This window comes from Melanotaenia boesemani, chromosome 23 (genome assembly GCF_017639745.1).
Source record: "Melanotaenia boesemani isolate fMelBoe1 chromosome 23, fMelBoe1.pri, whole genome shotgun sequence".
Classification (NCBI taxonomy): domain Eukaryota; kingdom Metazoa; phylum Chordata; class Actinopteri; order Atheriniformes; family Melanotaeniidae; genus Melanotaenia; species Melanotaenia boesemani.
In genome coordinates, this window is record NC_055704.1 from 13,469,245 (window position 1) to 13,495,147 (window position 25,903).

The following is a 25,903-nucleotide window of genomic DNA, read 5'->3' on the forward strand; positions in this document are numbered from 1 at the left end:
GTATATAGCAGTATGTTAGTTAAAATGTGTTGGATAATCCACGTTGGTGGATAAAACAGGTTTTCATCAACAAATGTTTTAGTTTATTATTATTTCCAAACTATTTAATTTTGTGTAGCTGTAGTTCAAACTATAACGACAAGAGGGCAATGAACGCTCATCAAGTTAGCGCCACCAATTTCAGGCCACATGTGGTAAGAAATTAGGAAAAAAACAACAAAGATTGTTTGCTAACTTTTTAATTGCTTCCTATTAAGATAAAATACCGCAAATAATATTGAAATACTCAATATTTTTACTGTTTTAAAATTTAAAATTAAAGCTCTCTCTCTCTCTCTCTCTCTCTCTCTCTCTCTCTCTCTCTCTCTCTCTCTCTCTCTCTCTCGCTATATATATATATATATATATATATATATATATGTATATATATATATAAATTATGTATATTGCAAAGTGTTGTTATGGTTTGTGCTCTACTTCCGGTACAATGTCGTACTTTGAAAGGTAAACCGGAAATGTGCTCTGTTTGTTGATTATGACAACTTTCCTAACTAGAAGCGCTGCATTTCCTCAAACCAGACTGTGGACTCAAACTCCAAAAACTGATTTTAATTCTTCGTTGTGACCTCCTTATGTAGCATAAATGCCCAAATCTTTGTTCGAAGGTTTGGGTTTCGTTGTCGTCTGCGTTCATTGGTGAGTCGTATTTAAAACGTTCCGTTTTTAATGTTTTAAATAGAATTCATACTAGTCGTCTCTTCAGTCAACTGTACCGTTACATATGCTATCGTAACCCGGTGTTCTGTTGCGGCTGTTCTGACTCATTTACTCCTAGCAGAGCTGTCACCGTTAGTTTTAAAAGCGGATATAGATTTAAATATGTATGTACAGTCGTCAAAACAGCAGTTACATCCATGATGCTTGAGTTTTGCTTCCTGCTTTTCGAAGTTTCCTCTGCTGATGTCAAAGAAGCAGAAGGGAAACTTCTACAGTGACTTCTGAATATTTAATTAATCTTTTGTCACTTTTTAACACTAAGTGGTGTTATTATTGACGTTATTGTAGTGACTTAATTTCTGTACTGTAAATATGGTCAGCATTGCCCCATTTCTGATTCAGTGTGTTGAGTTAAATTCCGCATATCATCACAGTAAGTCATGTTTTCTCAGTCAAATATGACTTTCACTTGTCATCCACGACTTTATCATTTTCATCGATGCCCACTTCTGCCAACTTTAGTTTAGAAATTAAAAGAATAGAAAGGTTTGCTTTGTTTTATTGTTTTTATTGCTCATTTACTTACTTCTTGAAATGCATTTGCTGATGATTAAGCTGAGAACTGAAACTTCTTTGTAGCCATTTAACTTTTTTGTTTGTTTTCATGTGCTACTTTTATAATCTGCATTTTCAGTTGAATGTAGTTCATGGGTTTTCTGTTTTGTATTTGTAAGTTACCACATACAATCTTCATATTTCCACAGAAAAACTATCCAATTACAGAACTAAAACTTCTGTAAAACAGTTTTCTGGTGACTGGATATTCCTGTTTTTAATGAATTGTGCATGAAGGTTAAAGAAAAAAAAGAGAGGTAGAGAGACAGATACCAGTTGGTGCTTCCTGTTATATGTACATTAATAGGCAGTCTGATTCTTGAAGGATATATCTGTAGTTTTTTTTCCCAGCAATGATGACTTTGCAGCCAAGTAAGCCCGCCTGGTTGAAAAGTTATTCTTTATATTGTGCTCTTTTACTACTGAGATGAGTTCTGTCATGACAAAATATTGAGATTAGATGACTCTACAGCATAATTTGAAACAGTAAGAAAACTCATCTACAAATAATTTCCAGTTATCCCTTAAATGTAAGCCTAACAGCAAATGTTATGTAACCTTTAGTGAACTAGTTTAGATTTTGAGAAAAAAAGACTGGATATATTTGAGCTGCGTGGTAGAGGAAAAGGCTGTTGTGTTCCACATAGGGAATTTGGAGCAAAGCTTAACGAACATGTTGGCAAATGCCAGAAATTCTGAGATGTGTTCTGCACAGACAAATCAAAGGAAGAGTTTAATGGCCACAGTATCATACATATTTGGATCTGGCAATGAAACGTGGTTGTGGAAATATTGTTTGGGGTTGCTTTGCTGCCTCAAGGACTTGGTAGCTTTCTGTTATTCGTTTAACATCTTGTTAAATAGCATGTAGTTACAGAGTTATACCATCTGTTTTATTTGAGTTCAACTAGAGGTGAACATTTTAATATGATAAATATTCAAAGCAAACTTAAGAAAGAAATTCCTCAATAAATGATTGAGGAAGAACAAATGGCATGTCATGTAATGGCCAAGTCAAATCCCAAATTTAAACACTGTTGAAATAATGTAGAGTTGCGCATATAAGTTTCTCAAATATCCTCCTAACTCAAGGGATTTTGCCTCAACAATTTGAGTAAGCAGATGTTAGAGAATGGTGGATATATATGCCAAATATCTTTGAGAAGTTAATTGTGCTTGATTCGGAACTAATTAGCATTTTATTTCACATACATGTGAAAAAATAGGTCCATGTAAGAAATGATAAGTTTATTTTTAGCAGGTTTTGTGTCTGGTGTATGCATGATGAAGTGTGTTTTGTTCTAGCTAGGTGATGGACAGGCAGCACATTCAGGTGAGCGACGAAGAGCCAGAAGTGCCGCGACAAGAAACCCGGAGGAGGAGGAGAAAGAAAGCCATCACCTCTTCTTCCTGCACCTCCATGGATCAAATCACTGTTGAGTTTGTGTTGCCCACAGTGGCTCGGGGTGGAAGCAGCACTGACTCTCTGATACTGGAGGTGGCTGGAAACTGGACGGTAGAACAGGTTGGCCAACACCAGCGATCCTCTGCTCACTTATAAACATGAACTTGTGACTGAATTAAACATATCATGCCTGTTTCTTGTTACCCAGGTTAAAGCTCAGGTGTGGATGAAGGCAGTGACTTTAAATCTCTGTCCTGACTTCTACCAGCGGTTCTCTCCAGACCACTGCATCTTGCTCTATCAGAAAAAGGGCACCGTTTGTGAGATCTACGACAAGCACCAGGTCTTCCAGACGCTAGACTGCATTCGCTACTGGAGAGGTACCACAACTGCTACTCCCTAAAGTCAGAAAATAAGCTGGTTTGTGGTGATGGTATCGAAGATAATCTTGTTTTTTTTAACAGCTCTGAAAAAGGATGTGGGGCGGATTCAGTTGGTGCCCCGTCCGCAGCCCTCGGATGAATCCCTGCAGTACCAGCGCTACCTGAACTACCTAATTGGCTATGATGTGACTGACGTCAGCAATGTTCATGATGATGAGCTGGAGTTCACACGCAGGAAACTGCTGACACCACGACGCATTGAGCTGTCAGATCGAGACCCAAAGCTGTACTCCATGGACCCCTGGATCACCCGTAAGCCACTACCTGAACACCTGCTCACCAAGGTGAGTTTGTATTATTTGATATATCAATTCATTCATATTGTTTTTCCCGAACTTCCATTTTTCTTCCTCACTCTTCTCTTGTTAATCAAAGACTAGTGGTCGTCTAAATATCCAAATGGACCCCCAAAGCCTCAGTTTAAGGGTTATTGGTTTGATCCTTTAGCCAAGGGGAGGAACTACGATTGAGCCATTAATTACCAAAGCACTGATGCCTCCAGTATCTTTCTTTTTTTTTAGCTTTTGGATTAATATGTTCCATGCAATGCATCACACTGTCTTTGTGTGCTTTGTTAGGACTGATTGATTCAGTTGGATTTCATGGTTGAGTCAATAATTTACTGAGTGTTTTCCTCCAAAACAAAGAGTACCCTTAATTAATTCAAATTATTTGGTTTCAAATTGTCTTTATGCAATCTTTTCGTGCATTCTTTTCTCCTTTGTTTCTTCTCTCAGGTGAATAATGGTCACATCCTGGTGGTGATCCACATCGGCACAGCCAGCCAGACCATCAAGGTATTAATCGATGACACGCCTTCACAGGTAGGCAAATATTATGATATGCACGTGATAAAAAACCTTGTTGTATTTACTACTTCCTGTACAGTTTCTTTATCATTATTATTTTTCTTCTTGTTTAGGTGTTGGCAAGCTTTTTTACCAAAGTAACAAATAAAAGGGTTTTGTTGGGAATCCCTGACAACATGTGTGAGGCAGATTTTGTTCTGCGTGTTTGTGGCAGGTATGGCACATCCTTAAAATGACCTTCCATATCTGAGTGGAGCAACTTGCACATGTAGCCAGGTTTATTAAGTTTGCATGACTAGATCATGGTGCAGTGGTTAGTTTTAAACAGAAATGTGTAATTGTGGAATATTTTTAATATGAAAGTTACTAAGTCATAATCTTGCTGTGCAGGGAGGAGTACCTGTATGGAGAAAAACCTCTGCAAAATTTTAACTGGATTCGTCAGTGCCTCAAGAGTGGGGAGGAAATCCACCTTGTTCTGGAGACACCTCCTAATCCTGAGCTGGATCTGGTCCAGAAGGAGGACTGGGCCCAAGTGGATGATTGCACTGGAGTTGCAGGTAACTTTGCAAACAGCTGTTCAGTTTTACTGAAAATATTTCAATCCAGCATCCTGAATACTGTACAAATTATACTTCACAGGTACTCATGAGCAGTTGACTATTAATGAGAAGGACCATGATCGAGTGTTTACCGTCTCCATTTGGGACTGTAACAGGAAGTTCAGAGTAAAGGTGTTGGGTATTGACATCCCAACCCTTCCCAAAGTCCCAGAATTTATTGTCTACATAGAGGCCAGTATTTTCCATGGGCAGCAGCTTTTAGCACAGGTAAGCTATATTTAACAGTGGCTCATTGTGGCACACTAAAGAGAAAGTTTAACATTGGCGGCTGTAATCTCGTTTAGAATGCTGCTGATTATTTAAAAGTTGGATGTTAGAGATGACACTTCTCTTGTTTTCTAGATACATAGACACTTGTTATGGTAACCATCTCTGACTAATGAATGCCTTATTCACCAGAATCCAAAATATGTTTATGTCTATTAAATGCTTTTAATAGAAAGCCTCTGCAGATGGAAATACTCAATTTGCATTATCAGTAAGTTAGTCCATTTATGAGACAGTAAACATTGATGGTGTTCAGGTTGCACTGAGATAAAATTTAAAACAGCTTTCCTTTGAATAGTTGCAAAATGAAAATGGATTTGACTGAGTTTCACTTTAAAGTAGATCCTGCAGATAAGTATTATGTAAAAGTGTATTAAAAAAACATTTGCAGCAGCTCATCATACAGCACAGTTTGACTCTGAATGAAATCTTTTAGGAGAGGACAACCTCCAAAACGTTCAGCGAAGAAGTGCTGTGGAACTGTTGGTTGGAGTTTAACATTAAGATCAAGGACCTGCCAAAAGGAGCGCGGCTCAGCCTGCAGGTAAACTCTGGAAAGCTTCTTTGCCTTTATGTTTAACCACAACATACAAGTCCAAGTCCCAAGAAGTTAAGATGCTGCGTAAAACACAAGTAAAAACAAAATGTAATGATTTCCAAATTCCATAAACTGATATTTAAAAAAATAAATAATACAAAGAAAACATCAAATGTGAAACATTTTACTATGTCATGAAAAATGTTAGCTCATCTTAAATTTGATGGTAGCAACACAGTTTGAAAACGTTGGGCCATCTTTACCTCTGGATCTTTGGGAGGGTAATGTTAACCTGTTCTTGGCTGATATAGAATTCAAGCTGTTAACAGTCCTGGGTTTTCTCCGTGGTATTTTGCGTTTCATAATGCACCAAAGTTGTCAGTCAGTAAAAAGTCTGAAGTTCAGGCGGGGTCAGTCCATCACCCAGACTCTTGGACTGTTGTACCAGATGCAGCATGTGGCTTAATATTGTCTTCCTAAAATATGCAAGACCTTGCTTGACGTCATCTGAATGGGATTCTTTAAAACCCAAATATACCTTTCAGTGTTGATGGTGCCTTTCCATATATACAAGCTGCCAGTTGCATAGACACTAACACACCCCTACATGATAAGAGATGCAGGCTGACAGATAATCCCTCTCCTCTTTAGTCTGGAGGATGTGGTATACACGATGTCCAAAATGAAATGATAATAAATAAGTCCATACTATGCCCACTAGTGTTGAAAAGAAATGCATTTGTTTATGAATTGATTCTCCTTTTCTCAAGGTTTGCAATCCCCAACAAGAACCGAGGTGTTAGCCCTGCCTTTCCTTATAGGGTTCTTGACTGCCTTTTTACATCATCTTTCATTTAAACCCTCATTTCCCATCCAGGTGGTCTGTGGTAAGCAACCACAGACAACGAACTCCAAAGGAGGAACCTACCAGGATAATTCAGCAGGAACTGGCAGCCTTGATGGTAAAGTCACATTTTGTCACCACTCATTAAAACTGCAGAGAAACTAACCCTTAGTGCATCTGTCCTTTCATCTTTTAGGAAAAACCAAGAGCCGTCTCCTGTACTACGTGAACCTGCTCTTGATCGACCACCGCTCTCTGCTCCGCCAGGGGGAGTTCATCCTCCACATGTGGAAGATGCCTGAGAAGAGCGATGAGAGCAGCAGCAGCATCAACGCAGATAAGCTCACTTCAGCAACCAACCCAGACAAGGCCTTCTCCATGGCCATCGCCATTTTACTGGACAAGTACTGCTACCCGGTGGTGCTGCCCAAGAGCAGGGATGTGGGCAGGGAGTGTGGAACTGGGGGGGAAGAGGCTGATGCTGGAGAGAGAGGTCAGAGAGAGATGCCAAACCACCTGAGAAAACAGTTTGAGGCCATAGTGTCTACCGACCCCTTACATCCTCTCAGTCCTGAGGACAAAGAGCTGCTGTGGCACTTCAGACATGAGTGCATGCGCCACCCCAGGTATTTAATTTCTTTAGTTCCAGACTACACTGTGTCAAAGTAGTATCGATTTGGGTTCTTAGTTGTGCCACCAATCTCCTGTAGGGCTTACCCAAAGCTGCTGGGCTCAGTCAGGTGGGGGAAACAGGAGGATGTTCTGGCAACACATTGTCTGTTGGAGCGTAGCAGTGCGTGGGATACCAGGTAAAAGTCTGCTGATGCTATCATTCTAAAGTAGGTGGCTACTCAGTAGGTTCAGTGTTAACATCACCTGTGGCCATGTTGTTCCTCTTCAGTGGTCTGGATGTTGGTCTGGCAATGCAGCTGCTTGACTGCCACTACTCAGACGCTCAGGTTCGGTCCATGGCTGTCAGGAAGTTGGAGACGCTGGAGGATGATGATGTGCTCAGGTATCTTCTGCAGCTCGTGCAGGTGTGTTCTGTCTATTCATACGATCGTCTTTATTTGTCTTTTCTGTGCCTGAAGCCAGTGTAGTTGAAACATTTTAGTTTTGGTACTTTAGTTTGATTTTAGAGTACCTGGCTGCATTTTGCAGGGGTATTTTCGTTTTCGTCTATTTCAGCTTCATCATTAAATTTCTCTTTATTTGTTAATGTATCAGTAATAATCAACCATTAATACAGCAGTCATGAAAGCTATTAGTCAGGGTTCCATTCACCAGTCAAACAAACCTTCAGGGAACTTTTAAAAAGCTGCAACTGTATTTTTAATTTCTGAAATCTATTTTTCTAAATAGGGCATCAGCACCAGGAGCCAGATTAGCTTAGCTCAGCACAGATACTCAAAAAGTCTGCTCTGTTCATCCACTGATGAATAAAAATAAACATCTGATAAACACTGATGGTGAAGAAGCACTTCCTCCATTCACCCCTCCTCCACATGATTCACTTTTAACACTATTTCACAAGCTCATGGAAAAAAGCAGGTCATTCTTCATGTTTATATTCTCATGTATTTCCATGGTTGTCTCTGTGGTCAGTTTTGCATGAGGGAGAATTATCAGCTGAGGCTAACAAAGGTCTGCTTGGTCTGATAGGAAAATAAAAATTCTTCTTTCCTACCATTATCACTTCATGATGTGCTCTTCAGTTATGTGTCGTGGAGGTTTCTTCATTATATTCTACAAGATATCCAGCTTATAGCTGATGTAGAAATACTGAACTATGACTTGCTTTGCAAAGGTGTTGCACTGACTCACAGCAGGTAGTTTGTGTCATTCTGTCTGATCTATTTTTAAAAGTCTATTCTCAAAGTAGCTACTGAAAAGCCAAACAGAAGGGCAAAAACCCACCAACAGACAGGAAGGTGGTTGAAATTTGTAATGTTGTCGTGGGTGAATTTATAAATAAAAACATTAAGCAGCCATGTGATATAGAAGCATGTGATTCCAGAAATGGTCTTTATAGTTTATACACAATGATTTTGTTCCTCCTAGCATTTTATCTTCCTCTTAAGGAAACAGTTTGAGCTGAAATCCAACCTAAAAATCCAAAGTGCACATGTTGTTTGACCTTATCCGTTTCCTTTGCTTAACACATATATTGCAGTGTGTGAGAACAATGAGTGCTGTGTTTACATTGCACTTCCTGTATTACTACAGTTCACATTGCACCTCATCATACTGTAACCTCTGAACCTGAGCCTCTGAGTCTGTTCAAGGTAATCTGTGATATTTGTATTTCTTATGTGACTTTTTGAGTTCATCTTTTGTGTATGTAAGGCTTTGACATCTCCTCTTCTACAGTGACTTTCATAGATATGGCATTAGTTGTTTGTTGATACACACTCACCTGAGAGAATATCACAACTTTATATCTTACTGATATTTTGTACCTAAGCCATTTAAAAACTAATCCATGTACTTTGGAGTACAAGGATTACAGATTTCTAGATGGATATAAATAGTATTATTGGTAAAAAAAAAAGACTGTTACATTTGTAATACATTAAACCATTCATGAGCTGTTGACAGAAATGAGTGCTATTTTTGTGAATATGTGTGTGTGTGTGTGTGGTCCTGATTTTCTGTGTTTGTGGGCTCTGAAGGCTCTTGTGGATCTCAAATGTTAAGAAGATCCTTTTAGTCTTAAAACTTGATTGTCTGATGAGATTAGAGTTAATGCTGGAGGATGTGGAATTGACTTGCTTTCCATGTGAAAAGTACCTGGATCGATGCCCACATCCTCCACAAGAGTATAATTCACTGTTCCGATAAGAGGAGTTTATGGTTATTTATTACACTGTGGACTGTGGGGGAAAAATATTGTATGTGACTCAAATGGCAGACAAAATAAATAAAAAATCAGAGCATTGACTACTAGCACCAGCTTCTCAGGCATGACAGGACTCTCTGTTGCCACGATGCACCACAGTTACATTATGACAAATTCATAAACTGACATATTCCCTTTATATCGCTCCATGCTCTTGCACTGTTGCCCTTTTAAATGTTAAATATGAAATTGAATGAAATGGAAAAAAAGACATTTTTTTAACACCTGAACAGAAAATGAAAAAAAAAAACACATTTGAGACCATTTATGTTATGCAGAAGATTAAAATTTATTTTATTTTGTTAGTATAGTTTTTATATTCCATTTTTTCTTGTCTATGCTGTCTACACTGAGAACAAGAGAAGCAACATTACTCCTCTGTACGTCTTGTACATGTAGCAGAACTGACAAAGTTGACTTTGACTTTGTAAGAATATCCAAAATGATATAAATACCTTTAACTTTATACTTTGTGCTAATTATTGAGAAAAATCTTGAGTCTGATTAATATATGTTGAGAGATGCCATGCAAATAATAATGTTAGAACTTTTTTGTGTCATGTGTTACAAAAAAGTCAGACTAGTTGACCATCTATCAGACAGTGATATGTAAAACGGTTTCCTGGAGAATTCCCAGACCACTTCTACATTTTATAAGCCGAGTGGGGAAGAAAACTGATCTTTTGTAGGAAAAAATATCTGTGTTTCTGTGTCATTTAATGTCTTATTGTTCTCTAATTTAAAAGAATGAGGCTAGATTTACTGAAATTCCGGTATTCATTAGGGTTGGTGCAAATTAGGGTTAGGCACATTATATCAGTAGTAAAACAGGGACATGTGTCTGCAGGAGCTGTGAGAAACAGTATGCATTGGTTTGTTTGGACCTTAAGGTGTGAATATGTTTTGCTGAAAGATGGAATAGCTTTGCAAACTCATGTGTGTGTGTGTATTACCTCCAGGCGGTGAAATTTGAGCCATACCATGACAGCGCTCTGGTCAGGTTCCTGCTAAAGAGAGCACTGAGGGTAAGAAGAGCATACACTGTCTCATGTAGTATGTGTTTGTATTAGGGTTGGGCAATATATAGAGGTTTTCAAATATATCGAGACTTTATCAGATGCAGTATAGAAGGAGGGAATATCGTTTATATCGAGATAGCTTGTTTTGAGTTACAAGCATCTTTTCTTTTGCATTTTGCACAGCTGTATTTTTGTTATGGTCATTAAAAAGTGTTCTTAATTTATTTTGTTTTAGGAGCATTTAATTTAATATAAAGGTATTTAATTTCAGTCAGCTGTTTTAATGCACATGTGCTGCTGATCCTTAATAAAAGTATATTTGGCACTGAAGGCTGTATATTAGAACTGTCTCTTTGGTTACTTGACAAAAAAATATAAATATCGAGATATATATCGTATATCGTGATTCAGGTGAAAAATATCAAGATATAAGATTTAGTTCTTTCTTTATTTGATGCCATTTAGACAACAGTTTATGTAGTAACGTGACTACTATTTCAATTTGTAATGCATTAAATGGATTTAATCTTAACTTTACCTCCTTTGTGTCATTTTCATTCCCTTAACAGAGTAAGCGTATTGGTCATTTTCTATTCTGGTTTCTGCGAAGCGAGATTGCCCAGTCCATGCACTACCAGCAGAGGTATGCTGTCCTACTGGAGGCCTACCTCAGAGGCTGCGGTGAAGACATGCTGCATGACTTCAAAAAACAGGTGAGGGATGTAAACTTAAACAAAATGCTAAAGAGCCGGAGATTGTTCATTTCTGATTATATTAAATGATGTGTAATACTTGATTAGCTAGACTTTGTGTATACTGATGAGACAAAACATTGTGATCACAAAAAAATGAAGTAAAACAAACTTGTCTTGTCTCATTTCCAAGCAAATTTTCTATCCTTAAGTTGTTGGAAGCAGAAAAAAATGGGGAAATGTAATGATTTGACCACCTTTGACAAAGGTCAAATTGTGATGGTTAGATTTTAGGGTCATAGTATCTATTCAACTGCAACTATCATGGGATGCTGCAGGTCTGAAGTAGTCAGGACTTAAAGCAATTCAAGAAGAAAAAACTATTGAACCATCTAAAAAGTAATGGGTGACTGTGGCTAGTTGATGTACATCAGGAGTGAAGGCTGGTTCCTGTTGTCCAATCCAATAAAAGAACTGAAAAAATCCAATGCTGGTTCTGATAGAAAAGTGTATGCATAACTACAGACCAGTCAGGATGACCGTGCTGGCTTGTATCCACCAAAAAGCACCTACAGTGGAAATATAAGCATCACAACTGGACCATATAGCTGTAGATTAAGCTAACCTGGTCTGATGGACCATGTTTGCTTTTACATTTTACAAACTTTTTTTCAGTGTGTGTAGCTTCTGGGAAACCTCGAGGTCTTGCCAGTCAGGACCTGTTCATGGGATGCGTGCTGTAAAAGTACAGTTCATATCACATCTGGTTATTGCTCTGACACGTACCACCTACTTAAATATTGTTTTTGACAAAGTATACACTTTCATGAAAGCTAAATTCTGTAATGGCAGTGGCACCCTTGTTTATTGAGATAACATATTGCAAAACTGGAAAAATCAGTTGTTTGGAACTCAGCTCTGGAGGCGAACGTTTGTCACCTTGAAGTCAATATTGAAGTGAATGGACTGTGCTGAAATGAAACAACCTTGCCATTGATTCAAAGCAGCAGAGAAGAGCAAGCTTACAAACTGCTAAAAGGCACAGATAACACTACCAAGAAGGAGGTAGCCTCTGTGAATTACAATAAAGACAGCTCCAGGGAGACAGTTTCTGTCTTGTTGCAAAGCCAAAAAGTAAATCATGTCTCTGAAAAAGGGAGGACAACGTATCACAGGTCAGGTGCAGTGAGCTGAAGTCTGTGATGAGACCGACTGGCCTCACTCCCTACAAAACAAAGGAATTCTTTTACCCCTCCACATGGTAGGAAACAGAACTGGACAACTGAGACTGGGAAGGTTGACAACAAACCTCCAAAGCACCTGAATGTGAAACTGCAGAAAAGATTTACTCCGTTATCGGAGGACTCGGGATCTTTATCGGCCGACCATCTGTCCTAGGACTGCGAGGTGAGGACTGAAAACTAGTCAGAAAGGAAAAGTCCACAGGGAAAGCTAAAGGCTGGGTCTGAAACTCTAATTATTGGTGATTCTTCTGTAAATGATGTTCAATGAATGTGCGGAGGAAACACCAAAGTCCTCTGCTTTCCTAAGGAAATAATCAGTGACATGCAGGAGATAATTCTGAAAGCTGTGGCTGATTACCCAAATGTGAGAAACATCGTTCTACATACAGGGTCAAATGATGTGTCCTAACCCTAACATCCTGCCCCACAGGTTTCTTCAAAAAGGTCTCAAAGACTCTGGAGCCAGATCTGTTACAGATTGTGAACTTGTCTTTACTTTCGGGCATCTTCCCAGAGCTTCTAAAAACATCAAAAAAGCAGTTTTTCCTCAGCTAAATGACTTTTTAACACAAAAAACTGCTATGATGTCTTCCAGTCAGGTATTAGACAGCACCAAAGCACCAAAAGCGCTCTGACCAAAGTCATTAATGACATTTGTTTGAATACAGATAATGGAAAAAATGTCAATCTTAGTCTTACTGGACCTCAGTGCTGCATTTGATACAGTTGACCACAATATATTGCTTAAACGACTGGAGAACTGGGCTGGCCTCTCTGCTACTGCGCTACACTGGTTTAAATCTTATTTAGAGAACAGAAAGTACTTGTGTGTCAATAGGTAATTTCACATCTGAGCAGACAAAAATTACATGTGGAGTTCCTCTTCTGTTTATTAACATCTACATACTCCCACTGGCACAGGTCATGAGGAAAAACAAAATTAGTTATCATAGCTACGCAGATGACACACAGATATATATTACAATGTCACCAGGATACCGAGGCCCCGTACAGGCTCTTGGTAAATGCATTGAGGAGATTAATGACTGGATGTGTCTGAACTTTCTTCAATTAAACAAAAACAAAACTGAGGTGATGGTCTTTGGCGCGAAAGAGAAACAATTAAAGTTGTTAAAATTATTAACAGAGCTTCAGTCTTTACACCTAAAAACCACCAACCAAGCCAGAAATCTGGGTGTATTGATGGACTCAGACCTTAACTTTGAGAAACACATTAAGGGAATTACAAAGTCAGCCTACTATCACCTTAAGAATATATCAAGGGTAAAAGATCTGATGTCTCAGCAGGACCTGGAAAAACTAGTCCAGCTTTCATCTTTAGTCAGCTTGATTATTGTAACAGTGTTTTTACAGGTTCTACCTAAAAAAATCAATTAGACACCTGCAGCTTATTCAGAACTCTGCTGCTCGAGTCCTCACTAAGACCAAGAAAGTGGACCACATCAGTCCACCTCTGAGGTTTTTACACTGGCTGCCTGTTCACCAACTTTAAAGTTCTGCTGCTGGTCTATAAAGCTCTGAATGGTTTAGGACCAAAATACATCAGTGACCTCTTGACCCAGTATGAACCTGCCAGAACCCTCAGGACATCTGGTTCCAGTTTCTTATCAGTTCCCAGAGTCAGAACCAGACATGGAGAAGCTGCATTCAGCTTCTATGTTCTACATGTCTGGAACAAACTCCCAGAAAGCCTCAGATCAGCTGAAACACTCAGTTTATTTAAATCAAGGTTAATGAACCTTTTCTCTGCTGCATTCCAATAGTTTTTATTTAGAAGTCCAAATCTGCATCTGTTTCTTTAAAGCTTCAATTTTTTAACTTAATCATGTTTTAATACTGTTTTACTTTATTAATACTTTCTTTCTTGCATTTTATCTATTTTATTTGAGCTTTTTTTCTGTTTTAATGTTATGACCCTCTCTTTAACCAGGGGTATCAGGGTCAACATCAAAACAAGCCGGACTAACAAGATGATCTACAATAATAATTTATTAAACAAACCCCAGGTTCAAACAAAGAAATATAGTCAGTAGATAACAATATACAGGTAATATATCATGTCCGGAGAACTCAAAAGAATACTTAACAAAAAGGTGTCCTTACTTAGGTAACAATTACAAGTACAATTAAAGCCGCAAGCGGCATCCATCGGGTCCGAGCGGCCTGGACCCCGCCGCCCGATGTCGCCATGACAACAGGTGGTGTAACGCGTTAAGCACCCAACCTGTATGAATCATGTCAAGTTTGGTGCAGTTCCCATGTATTCCTATTGAGATATGAGCAAACCGTGTTTCATGGCGAGGAGGCTTTTTTCCGTTGGTTGCCACGGTTACAGGCTTTTTCCTATTAGAAAGATTTGAGGAGCGTTTGGTCCCCAACTTGTCAGGAAGCTTTCCACCAGGTTTGGAGTCAGTCTCACGAATCCCCTCAGACTAGTTCGCTCAAATACGATGTGTGTAAAGTGCAAGAAATGGCCACAAAATGGCCGCACACGCCAAGATGGCGGGCACCCCGTAGCCATGGCGACAGGTGTTTGATTGACTTTTTTGTTAGACTTGGTGTGTTACACGTGTGTGCCGAGTTTCGTGTTCCTACATCGAAGTAGACTTTTGGGACCCCATTCATTTGGGGAATTTATTTTTTTCTAGGTGGCGCTGTTGAGCCAATTTTGTATTGAAGTGTATGCGGACCTTATAATATCCGAGTTACGTGGGGCTTGATGTGTGTGCCAAGTTTCACAACTTTTCATGGGTGTTTAGGGGGTCAAATTGGGCCTCGAAATGCTTAGAAAAATAATAATAATAAACATTTGGAAAACAATAGGGCCCCGCCATACTTTGTATGGCTCGGACCCTAATTAAAGCCGCAAGCGGCATCCATCAGGTCCGAGCTGCCTGGACCCCGCCACCCGATGTCGCCATGACAACAGGTGCTGTAATGTTTTTTTGTATTAGAAAGATTTGAGGAGCGTTTGGTCCCCAACTTGCCAGGAAGCTTCACACCAAGTTTGGAGTCAGTCGCACGAATCCCCTCAGACTAGTTTGTTCAAATGGCAGTGAAATCCAAGATGGCGGGCACCCTGTTGCTATGGCAACAGGTGTTCGATTGACATCAATGCTGGACTTGGGTTGTCAGAAGTATGAATCCTGTCAAGTTTGGTGCAGATCCCACGTATTCCTATGGAGATATAAGCAAACCGTGTTTCATGGCGAGGGCATTTTTCGTCAGTTGCCACGGTTACACGCTTTTTCCTATTAGAAAGATTTGAGGAGCGTTTGGTCCCCAACTTGTCAGGAAGGTTCCCACCAAGTTTGGACTCAGTCGCACGAATCCCCTCACACTAGTTCGTTCAAATGGGAGGGAAATCCAAGATGGCGGGCAGTGCGTTGCCATGGCAACAGGTGTTCTATTGACATCAATGCCGGAGTTGGGGTGTCACAAGTATGAATCCTGTCAAGTTTGGTGCAGATCCCACGTATTCCTATGGAGATATAAGCAAACCGTGTTTCATGGCGAGGGCATTTTTCCGTCGGTTGCCACGGTTACACGCTTTTTCCTATTAGAAAGATTTGAGGAGCGTTTGGTCCCCAACTTGTCAGGAAGCTTCCCACCAAGTTTGAAGTCAGTCGCACGAATCCCCTCAGACTAGTTCGTTAAAATGGCAGTTAAATCCAAGATGGCGGGCACCCCGTTGCCATGGCAACAGGTGTTCTATTGACTTCTTTGCTGGACTTGGGGTGTCACACGTATGAATCCTGTCAAGTTTGGTGCAGTTCCCATCTATTTCTATGGAGATATGAGCAAACCGTGTTTCATGGCGAGAAGGCTGTTTTCCGTCGGTTGCCACGGTAACACGTTTCCTGCTATTAGAAAGATTTGAACAATTTTTGGTCCCCAACTTGTCAGGAAGCTTCCCACCAAGTTTGGAGTCCATCGCACGAATCCCCTCAGACTAGTTCGTTCAAATACGATGTGTGTAAAGTGCAAAAAATGGCAAAAAAATGGCCGAACACGCCAAGATGGCGGGCGCCCTGTTGCCATGGCGACAGGTGTTACTTTGAGTTTTTTGGTCAACTCGGGGTGGTGCACGTGTGTGCCGAGTTTTGTCTTCCTACGTTGAAGTAGACTTCCGGGGCCCCATTCATGTGGTGATTTTTGGTGACTGTAGGTGGCGCTGTTGAGCCAATTTTGCATTGAAGTGTATGCGGACCTTATAATATCCGAGTTACGCCGGACGTGACGTCTGTGCCAAGTTTCACAACTTTTCATGGGTGTTTAGGGGGTCAAATTTGGGGTCAAAGCGCTTAGGAGAACGAGAATAATAAACATAGCAGAAACAATAGGGCCCCGCCATACTTTGTATGGCTCGGACCCTAATTAACTTTATAAAAAAGGAAAATAAACCAACTTTTCTCTATTTAACAATTAACCAGCAATACAAATTAGACTTATCAATTTCAAATAAAAACGTCTCCTAATGAGAACGTAACTTAAATTATCTATGAATCCAAATATACCAAAAAGGACTCCTAATGAGTGAACCAAAACCTCTTTAACCAAAACTCAAAATCACTACTCAAAGGTGAGCGTGTCTCTTCTACTCAACCAAACACAATCGTGTAAACTAACAAACAGGGAATCTAAAGGCTTTCAAACCACCAGGGTCAACTACAACCAGCGTCCACAATCCCAAATGGGCTAACAGTGTGTCTAAGGAACACAGCTGCCCTGAATGATTGCATTTCCTCCTCTTTAAGGCCCCAGAGTCCCTCAGATTGGTCCTTTTGCAGGAGTTGTAGCATCCAGTCACAGAGGTGGGGTAGAAGGTTGGTCTTGCTACAGGTGGAGCTGTCCTGGCATCAACCAATCACCGTTGAGAAGGAAGGGGCGGGAGCTCTCAGCCAAATCTGTAACCAATCCCCTTGGTGCAACCAAGCAGCAGAATTTACAACACATTCACAGGCTGTAGGCCGGAGGATGTGACATTTAATTTAATTGAATTTATTTCTTTTTTTGTTAGTTTTTTATTCTACTTGTTGTTGCTCCCTGCACCCCGCTGTAATGCTTTTAATGTTTTATGTAAAGCACTTTGAATTGTCTTGTACATAAAATGTGCTATACAAATAAATTTGCCTTGCCTTGCTTTGCTAAGAGCAGAAGCAGTTGATGAGGCAGTGTAGTCTTACCAAACTTCATCAGGTAATTAACAGCTTATGCTCTCTTTTTTTCTCACTTTTTCTCCATTCTCCATCATTTCTACCTAGACCATCAGATACACACTGCACCGACCAAGTATAAATGTTGGGAAACTGCATTAGCCTTGTGACAGTTAGGGTGGGAGAGCTGGGGTTTGATGATATAGTTTTAATATGAGGTCAATAAAACAAGCTACTGTTCTCCAGGTGGAGATGACTGAGGCTTTGCAGAAAGTCACGCGTGAGATCAAGGCCATGTCTGCTGACAAATACGACGTTACAGCACAAGGTGAGGAGGTGAAATGACAAATTTTATGCATGTCCAAGGATCTCATGATTAAGGCCAGATAAGTTAAAAAAGGTGAAAGTTTCTTCTTTCACCTTTTTTTTTTTTTTTTTAAAGATGTAAATAAAACTGAGACATTGTGTTTTTTGTGCGATTTTCAGTGGTGTTCCAGCTGCGTCAGAAACTGGAAACTCTGCATGTATCTGGTCTGCCAGAGAGTTTCAGAGTCCCTTATGATCCAGGACTTAGAGCTGGAACCTTGCTGGTAAGGGGCACACAAATCTGCAACCACATGATAAAAACCATGAAAACAAAAGGCCTTACATACGAAAATTAACAATGCAGCTCTGAGTTTATAAATGAACATTGTTTAATGTGGGTGCAGATTGAGCAGTGCAAAGTGATGGCGTCCAAGAAGAAACCACTGTGGCTCCAGTTCAAAAGGGCTGACCTTACAACTCTGTCCAAAGACCCCATAGGCATCATCTTCAAAGATGGTGATGATCTTCGACAGGATATGCTCATCCTGCAGGTGATCTACAACATACAGTTACAGCAGAGCTCAAGCTGGCAAACTTTGGAGGAAAACTTAGGAACTTCCCTTTTAATCTTTTTAGATTTTGAAGATCATGGAGTCGATCTGGGAGACTGAGTCTTTGGATTTGTGTCTGTTACCATACGGCTGCATCTCCACGGGGAACAGGATAGGTCCGTTGCACTGAGTGCTCTCCAAAGCTCTTTCTTCAAAAGCTGTGGCTATAAAAAGATGTATCATTGTTTTATTGCATAGCTGTTAGAAAGGACTTCGCTGGATCAATGTTTTATGATTTGTTAAAAGACTGTTGTTTACTTCACAAATAGAGTTTTGATCAGGTGGGAGTTTTTCTATCTAGATGATGTGCAAAAAGAGACTTCTCTTCTGAGTTTGTGTTATCCCCTAGAGCACATATGTCAAACTGGTCCAGCAAAGGGCCGTGTGGCTGCAGGTTTTTGTTCCAACCAAGCAGCAGCACACCAGATTTGACTGATTCAATCAACTGATCTCAGTCTTCAGACAGCTGATTGGTCAAACTGTGTGCTCTTGGCTGGCTGGAACAAAAACCTGCAGCCACACGGCCCTTTGCTGGACCAGTTTGACATGCCTGCCCTAGAGGTTCAGTTTGGTTATTTGTTCTGAGGCAGACATTCTCAGAAATAATATTTGTCATCTCTGTGATTCAAACACTTCCTTTTGTCTTTTTTTTCACATCCATGTAGGTATGATTGAGATTGTTAAGGATGCCACCACAATTGCCAACATCCAGCAGAGTGTTGTAGGAAGTACCGGTGCATTTAAAGATGAAATCCTTTATCAGTGGCTCCGGGACAAGTGCGTCAGTGAGGACAAGGTACACATCACAGCTGATTCCAGTCAGAAATACACTTTTAATCACACCTTAACATGACAGCTTCCTCAGTTCAGTTATATGGCCGGCAGTCAGTCTGGATCTCAAATAAATTGTAAAACAAATTAAGGACATAAATTGTTAAAAACAGTATTTCTATTTTATTTAGTTTAGTTAATTGTATGTGTTTTACAAGGAAATTGATATATTTCCTCTGGTGTTATTTAGCATGTGATTACAAGTCACTGAACAATGAACAAGTACATTTTGAAAGCCAGTGTTGTGGACATAACATACATTATGAAGTCAATGTGTCGCTTTGTTTCCTGCAGCAGGTTTGTTTAGCAGTTGGGAGGAAGTATCAGTGTGACAGACAGGAAGAAACCAAGACTCAGGGTTTTTCCTGCCACCACAGTCCACGCACACTTTTAGCTACAACACCTGCACCCTGTCTTTATGCCATGTTTAAAAAATTCTGTTTAAGAACTGTTTAAGAAAAAGTTTAGGAGACTTAATGGTGCAAGATGTTTTTTTTTGTTTTTGTTTGTTTGGTACATCTTTACTTTTGTGCTGAGAAATTTCATACAAAATTGAACACTTTAGTAACACAGCAGCCAAGGCACATCCCCATATTCTTAACTTTTCTTTAAAAGTCAAGGGATCCAGCTCTGAATTTAGATTTTGTTCAACATTTTGTCTGTGTGTAGTTCCAGCAGGCTGTGGAGAGGTTTCTGTACTCCTGTGGTGGTTACTGTGTGGCTACCTATGTCCTGGGTATTGGGGATCGTCACAATGACAACATCATGATCACTGAATCAGGTAATTCCTGAGTGTGTTCATCTCTCTGTCATCAGTTTAAAGGAAATTCTAATTAATGGCCTTTGTGTTTCTGTAGGGAATCTCTTCCACATTGACTTTGGTCATATCCTGGGGAATTACAAAAGTTTCATGGGAATCAGTAAGGAGTGGGTTCCCTTTGTGCTGACACCAGACTTCCTGTATGTCATGGGAACATCAGGAAAGAAAAGCAGCCCCCACTTCCAGAAGTTCCAGGTGCAGAAAATGTGTGAAATCATGACACACTACAGTCATTTTGGAAATGTTATACATTTCAGGACATGACCATCTCCACTCATTCCCACCAGATTTAAAATTTAGGTAGTTTACCTTATTTTATTATTGATTAAATGAAAACTAAGCCCAAATGCAGAAGCAGTGTGCCAGAAGAAGAAAAAAACACCCTTATTGCTTCCAAAGAAATTAAGAGTAAAAGCCAGGTGTTGATGATCAAACACACTTGATTATCAGCAGTGTGATCACTTTTATAAAAGCAGAATATTATGTTAGCCAGTCTGCAGTAATATGTGCATTAACACAATGCCAAGGAGGAAAGACAACAGCAAGTCTTAGAGAAGTAATTGCTGCTGGCCAACAGTTTGAGGAGGGTCATAGGAGGCCATCACTCTAAGGAGTGGATGTCCCAGCAAGTTCATCTTAGATCAGACCGTGTAGTATTTAGTGAAACTGCAAAAACCAAGAGAGATATTTCAGACCCTACAGACCTGTTAGCATGCTAAATGTTAAAGTTCATTACAGTACAATTAGAAAAAGACTGAAGGATAGTTTGTTTGGAAGGGTTGTCAGACCAAAGTATCTTCTCTTTAAGAAATAACTTGGCAGCACAGTAAGGTTTGCAAAGTTTCATCAGAACAAACCAAAAGACTTCTGGAAAAATGTCCTTTGGACATACGAGACCTCTCTACAACAATGAGAGACTAATGAGATCACAGATACAATAATTACTTCAAGCTTTTCCTGATAAAAGTAGTTCCTCAAGCAGTTCAATCAGTAAACACTGCTTCTACATGTTCCCTTGTTTTACTTTGTCCTGATATGTAAAACTTTAGAACTTGTTTCCATTACTACCTACTGAAAGGGTTTACAGTCAGAGAAGCACTAAAATCCATCCACCATTCTTTAAAAAAATCACAGTTTATTATAAAACGATTGTTGGAGGACATAAACTACTTGGTTCATTCTTCCTCTCTGTCTCAGGATGTGTGTGTGAAGGCTTACCTCGCTCTTCGACATCACACCAACCTTCTCATCATTCTTTTCTCCATGATGCTGATGACCGGTAAGACTTTAATGGAATATTCTTTTCCCATGCAACACTTACCTCACAGTCATCCGGTTTCATGCAGTATTTATGTTTTTAACACACTGATTTTACATTCAGCTCTTCATTCAAAAAATTTGAGACCAATACGCCTTGGCTTCTTTGCAAACTTTGACTCAGGTATGCCCCAGCTGACCAGCAAAGAGGACATCGAGTACATCCGTGAAGCGCTGACTGTCGGCCGCAGCGAAGAGGAGGCTCAGCGCCACCTGCTGGACCAGATCGAGATCTGCAGGGAGAAAGGCTGGATGGTTCAGATTAACTGGTTTGTTCACCTGGTGCTGGGTATCAAGCAAGGTGTGGAGAAACGGTCCACCTAGGACAGAATAATTTAAAATAAACTTTATTATTCTTTTAAAATATGCTTAAAATTAAAAAATCTAACAAAGACTTTAAAAAATGACTGCAATTTTTTTCTAGTTTAATATGCCAACTAGAAATCACTATTTGTAAACTAAATTCAGGAGTTTTTTTTTCCCCCCACATTTCACAGACCAAGTCAAACATCTTCAAAGTAGGAACTCGAGGAAAAAAAGTGATTTATAAAAAGTTTACATTAATTGTTTTTTATGGCAAGGAAACTACTTCCTGTTTCTGGCTGTCTCAGTCTTTTCCTTCCAAGGAAATCCATCTATCTTCTATTATGTCGTAAATTTGCATTTTAAAATGTGGCTGATATCACTAATGTTTGAAAATTAACCTGTCAGGTAAATAGTTTGCGTGTTTTATATTCAAAACATTGTGTTTTATCAGCTGAAATGCAAGAAATCATCAAATCTCTTGGTTTCACCAGGTCAGAAAATGAAGGAAGTTAATGTCACTGTTTTACTGTTTGTGCATTAACTATTATTATGTTTGTACTTAATCTTACAATAACTTTTGGATGTCTTTAAATGAGACATATTTTATCTCTTTAAAAAAAATGGTGACTTCCAAAGGTTTAAATGAAGTCTTAACTTAGGTAATAGTTAATAGTAATCAATAGGCCTTGAAGCACACTGTTACTAAATAAGAGGACATACATTAAATAGCCTGAGAACTCGGACTAGCACACAGCAAACCAAGCCTGGACCAAATTGAGAAATAGCTGACTGGCAATTTCATTCTCAAATCCTTACAATTCTTTCATCCTCAGTTTGTCCACAGACAGCTGATCCTGATTCGGATTGTAAAACAACTGCACCAAATATCGTATCGGCTTCACTGATGCTCCATTCCTGTGTTTTGTTTACATTTTTAAAGATTAATGTTCAGAAGTGTTGCATACATAGGCTAATTTTCAGCAAAGCTACTTTTCAGCTCCATCAATGCCATCAATGGGGCATTTAAAGACAAATGGGAAATTGAATAGTTAAAATTAAATATTGGGCAGATTAAAAGTCACATTTTCTTCGTCAGGATGTAAAACATGAAACAGTCAAGTGGTTTTGTATCAGTTTTCACTTCCCTTTTAAGGTGCAGTGAATGTAGCATGGTTTGAACATAAAGCTGGGTGGAGATGACAAGACTGAGTATTTATACACTGAGCTGGAAATGGTCCTCATCTGAATATGAGTTCTGTTTAGACCTGGGAAACCCTGAACAAACTGGATTTTTGTGAGTAGGCAGTAATTTTGGTTACCTAAATATATGCTCTGAAGCACATAATTTATTTTCTAAATATGTCCCTGTTAAGGTTGAAAAACGTCTCTATGCACTCGTACTGCTGTAAAAGAGTTGTAAATGATGATACTACACTGACCTGTTAGATTCAGCAGGCTGGTCACTGCTGGAGTCACTTTTTATAGGTGAGAGATAATATATCAGATTTTACCATAAGATTCTTAAAAAGTTTTATTAAAAAATCAAGATGGTAAAACCAAATCTGTACCTGATTTTTCAATGTGAGTTTGTTACTGTTTCCCTTATGTATACCAAGTAGAAACTGATGTCATTTAATAGATCAGGTAAATCACCAGAAAGACTGGATTTCTCTCTTGAGCCCAGAAATGGGACAAGAATTTTTTTTTTCTTTGTCACAAAAGTGATTTACAAGTTTCAACTGTTTAAAAATCAGTATTTGTTTTTGTTTTCTCACAAAAACATTGGAAAGATCTTATATTTTTAATTTTTTTAATGAAAGAATATTTTGTAATATAGAACCTATAATGCTTTTGATTGATACTTGACAATTAAAACATTTCAAAAAGTCTGTTTTTTTTTTTTTGCAGCCTTTTTCTTGAAATAGCTTGGTTGCCTGTCAAAGCTCAAACATCTCCGTTATCAACTGTGCTAAATTCCATTGAACACAAGATGGTGTAACAGCACAAGCTCGTCCCATTAGATCAGTACGTTTGAGGCTGTATCAGCCTCCCTCATCCCTTCCTCTGCTTTCCCTTTACTTTCCCACCTCGCAGTTCCCCATCCCTTCCTCCTGCTCCTCCTCAGCCTCGCTTCTTTGTCTTCTTCTGCACAATGTCAGCAGAGAGTAGGCGTGAGTGCAATCCGTGAAGAATAAATGTTTCGTGTCAGCGTGTTTCATGGCTGTAAACTACTGTATATGTTGCAGTGTACAGTGTTAAGGGTCTAAGTGGATTAGACAGCTCAGCCTCACTCTTTCCCCACAGCTTTAAGGGCTTTTTTATGATGTTAAATCTTAGCTTTATGATAGGCTGTGTGGAAGATTGCTTATTTTTATGTGGAATTCCTCATATATCTGCAGCTTCTCCCTGCAAAAAAAAAAGAAAAAAGAATGCAACTTAATTTCCAAAGCAGCCACAAATGAACCCACATGGCTAGTTTTCAGTTATAATTTTCAGTTTATTTTTCTTAGAAAATGTTTTGTGATAATGCTCATTTTTGCCCCCTCCATATATAGACATGCGCTGTAGTTTTAGCAGGATAGCTCCCTCAGCTGTGACAGGGCTGTGAGGTTGGTGTGGGAGGGAACTGGAAGAAACTGGAGTGAACTAGAGCATCCACAATCGATTCGCTCTCTTTCTCTATTATCTCCTGTTCCTCTGCAGGAAGCTATGAACCAGATCAGACGGCGGGGGAAATCACTGCCTCCGTTTTGTGTGTGTATTTGTGTGTGTGTGCTCCTTAACTTGTGTTTTTCTGAGTTCCAAGTCTTCAAGATGAGGGCATTTAGCCTGACCTCTATGTTCCAAGGGGTTATTTTAGGGTTAGGACTTGGTTTGAGGTTAATAAGAATTAATTAGTAGATCAAAACGCTTGGTTCAGGTGCCGAGCAGAGCTAAAGGCTAAAAGGTTAAGGGCCACGAGAGCTATCGAGTGTGCTAAAATACACGTGATAAAATATACGTGCATGTATGTCAAGTATTTTAGTGTAAATGTAAATGCTGTTATATGTGTGGGTATATGATTATAATGTGTAGGTGTGATTCACTCTGTTTATGGTGGGTGTCTTTAAGTGTCTTGAAGAGGATAAATACAGATTTAATGCTTTCCCTCTGCGTTGTGTGTAAATGTGAAGGGTTGCTGTGAGCTGAAGATGACTCTGCTCATGCATTTTCTTTTTATCCCTCTTCTTTCTGTAGAGTACACTTTTTTTGTAAAGTTAATCTGGATATGCAAAGCAAAATACCTTTCTATAATACTGTGAATATGTCTTTTTTTAAGGTTACAAATAAAGTTTCCAGTATCCTGCTGAGGGGAAAAAACAACAACAATAATAATAATCATAATAATAATAGAGAGGTCGAGTAAACACCCGCTAAAATAAAAAAGAAATATATTCTCACAGCAACACAATTGCTGGAGAATGAATGTAACAATAAGGTTGTTAAATAATGTTTTTAAAACCTGTTCTCTATATTCTCAGCTGAAACGATACACATTTTGATCAGACTACATTACGCAAACCCAATGCTACAGCCATTTTAATCACTGTGGTTCCAGCTTTAAGTAGAGGTGGCATGCCCAGCAGAATGATCCCGAAATGGGAACTTTTAAGGGTTACAGGGTCCTCATGAAATGAAATAAAAATAAAATCCCATTTACATTACCATCTGCCCCAAGAATACAATTAAAGACGTTTTCTTGGTGTTATGAATAATACTTATTTCCTGAAAAACATTTTAAATGTTGATGAGTCATTCTGCACTCAGGGGCGTGGCCTAAGTTTGAGATTCAAATGACCGCATGCTCAAATTTCAGTACATATGATGAAACAGAGTAGGCAGTTCATGCTCAGGGTGGTGGAACTGATCAGTGATTTTTTTCCTTTTATATTTTTTCCTTTTGCCAGGGCGTTGTACCCTGTGCCCTGTAACATCTCTTCTAAAGGAAATAAGTAAATATAAGGAAACAAATGGCATTCCATGAGCTGCTTATGGAAACTCCAGAGCAAGTTTGCCTACTATTGCCTTTGAATGGAAAGTAGTTGTTTTACCAGCAGATGCACTCTGAGAAGTTGTAGCCTGTGGAAACATCAGCAAATCACAGCTCAAATACAAAGCAGAAATAATCCTGTTACAAAACTTTGGGAGACATGTCCATCATCCACCTATATCCCAGAGGTCTTTGTGTCTCAGCCTACTTGAAATTAAACATCACACTTTTCGCACTCATTTGAGTAAACATGAACTTAAGTGACTCCTACAAGTTAACACATCAGAATTAGAAGGGAAAGCTGCTGTTCACAATAAGATGTTTTGTCACATGACCAATGGGCAGCTTTCACTCCGAGCTTGACCTTTTAGCAGTTTCCTCAATTACAAC

The 25,903-nt window shown here is 39.3% G+C and overlaps 1 protein-coding gene across 2 annotated transcripts; it reads left to right on the forward strand.

The window, feature by feature from the left end:
* Positions 1–529: 529 nt before the first annotated feature.
* pik3cg (phosphatidylinositol-4,5-bisphosphate 3-kinase, catalytic subunit gamma) lies at positions 530–23,372 on the forward strand. Of its 2 annotated transcripts, none has more exons than XM_041977773.1 (24): positions 530–696; positions 2,638–2,857; positions 2,946–3,117; positions 3,202–3,464; positions 3,918–4,004; positions 4,103–4,203; positions 4,380–4,549; positions 4,632–4,819; positions 5,316–5,423; positions 6,295–6,379; positions 6,458–6,887; positions 6,972–7,070; positions 7,163–7,298; positions 10,120–10,185; positions 10,749–10,892; positions 17,539–17,620; positions 17,779–17,882; positions 18,003–18,149; positions 18,235–18,325; positions 18,875–19,005; positions 19,710–19,821; positions 19,898–20,055; positions 21,058–21,139; positions 21,302–23,372. In XM_041977773.1, the coding sequence occupies exons 2-24, from the start codon at positions 2,645–2,647 to the stop codon at positions 21,499–21,501; spliced, it is 3,369 nt and encodes a 1,122-aa protein (XP_041833707.1). In that variant the 5' UTR covers positions 530–696; positions 2,638–2,644; the 3' UTR covers positions 21,502–23,372. The 2 variants fall into 2 exon arrangements, with proteins under 2 accessions (XP_041833707.1, XP_041833708.1); XM_041977774.1 differs by having other exon boundaries at positions 2,642–2,857.
* Positions 23,373–25,903: the final 2,531 nt, after the last annotated feature.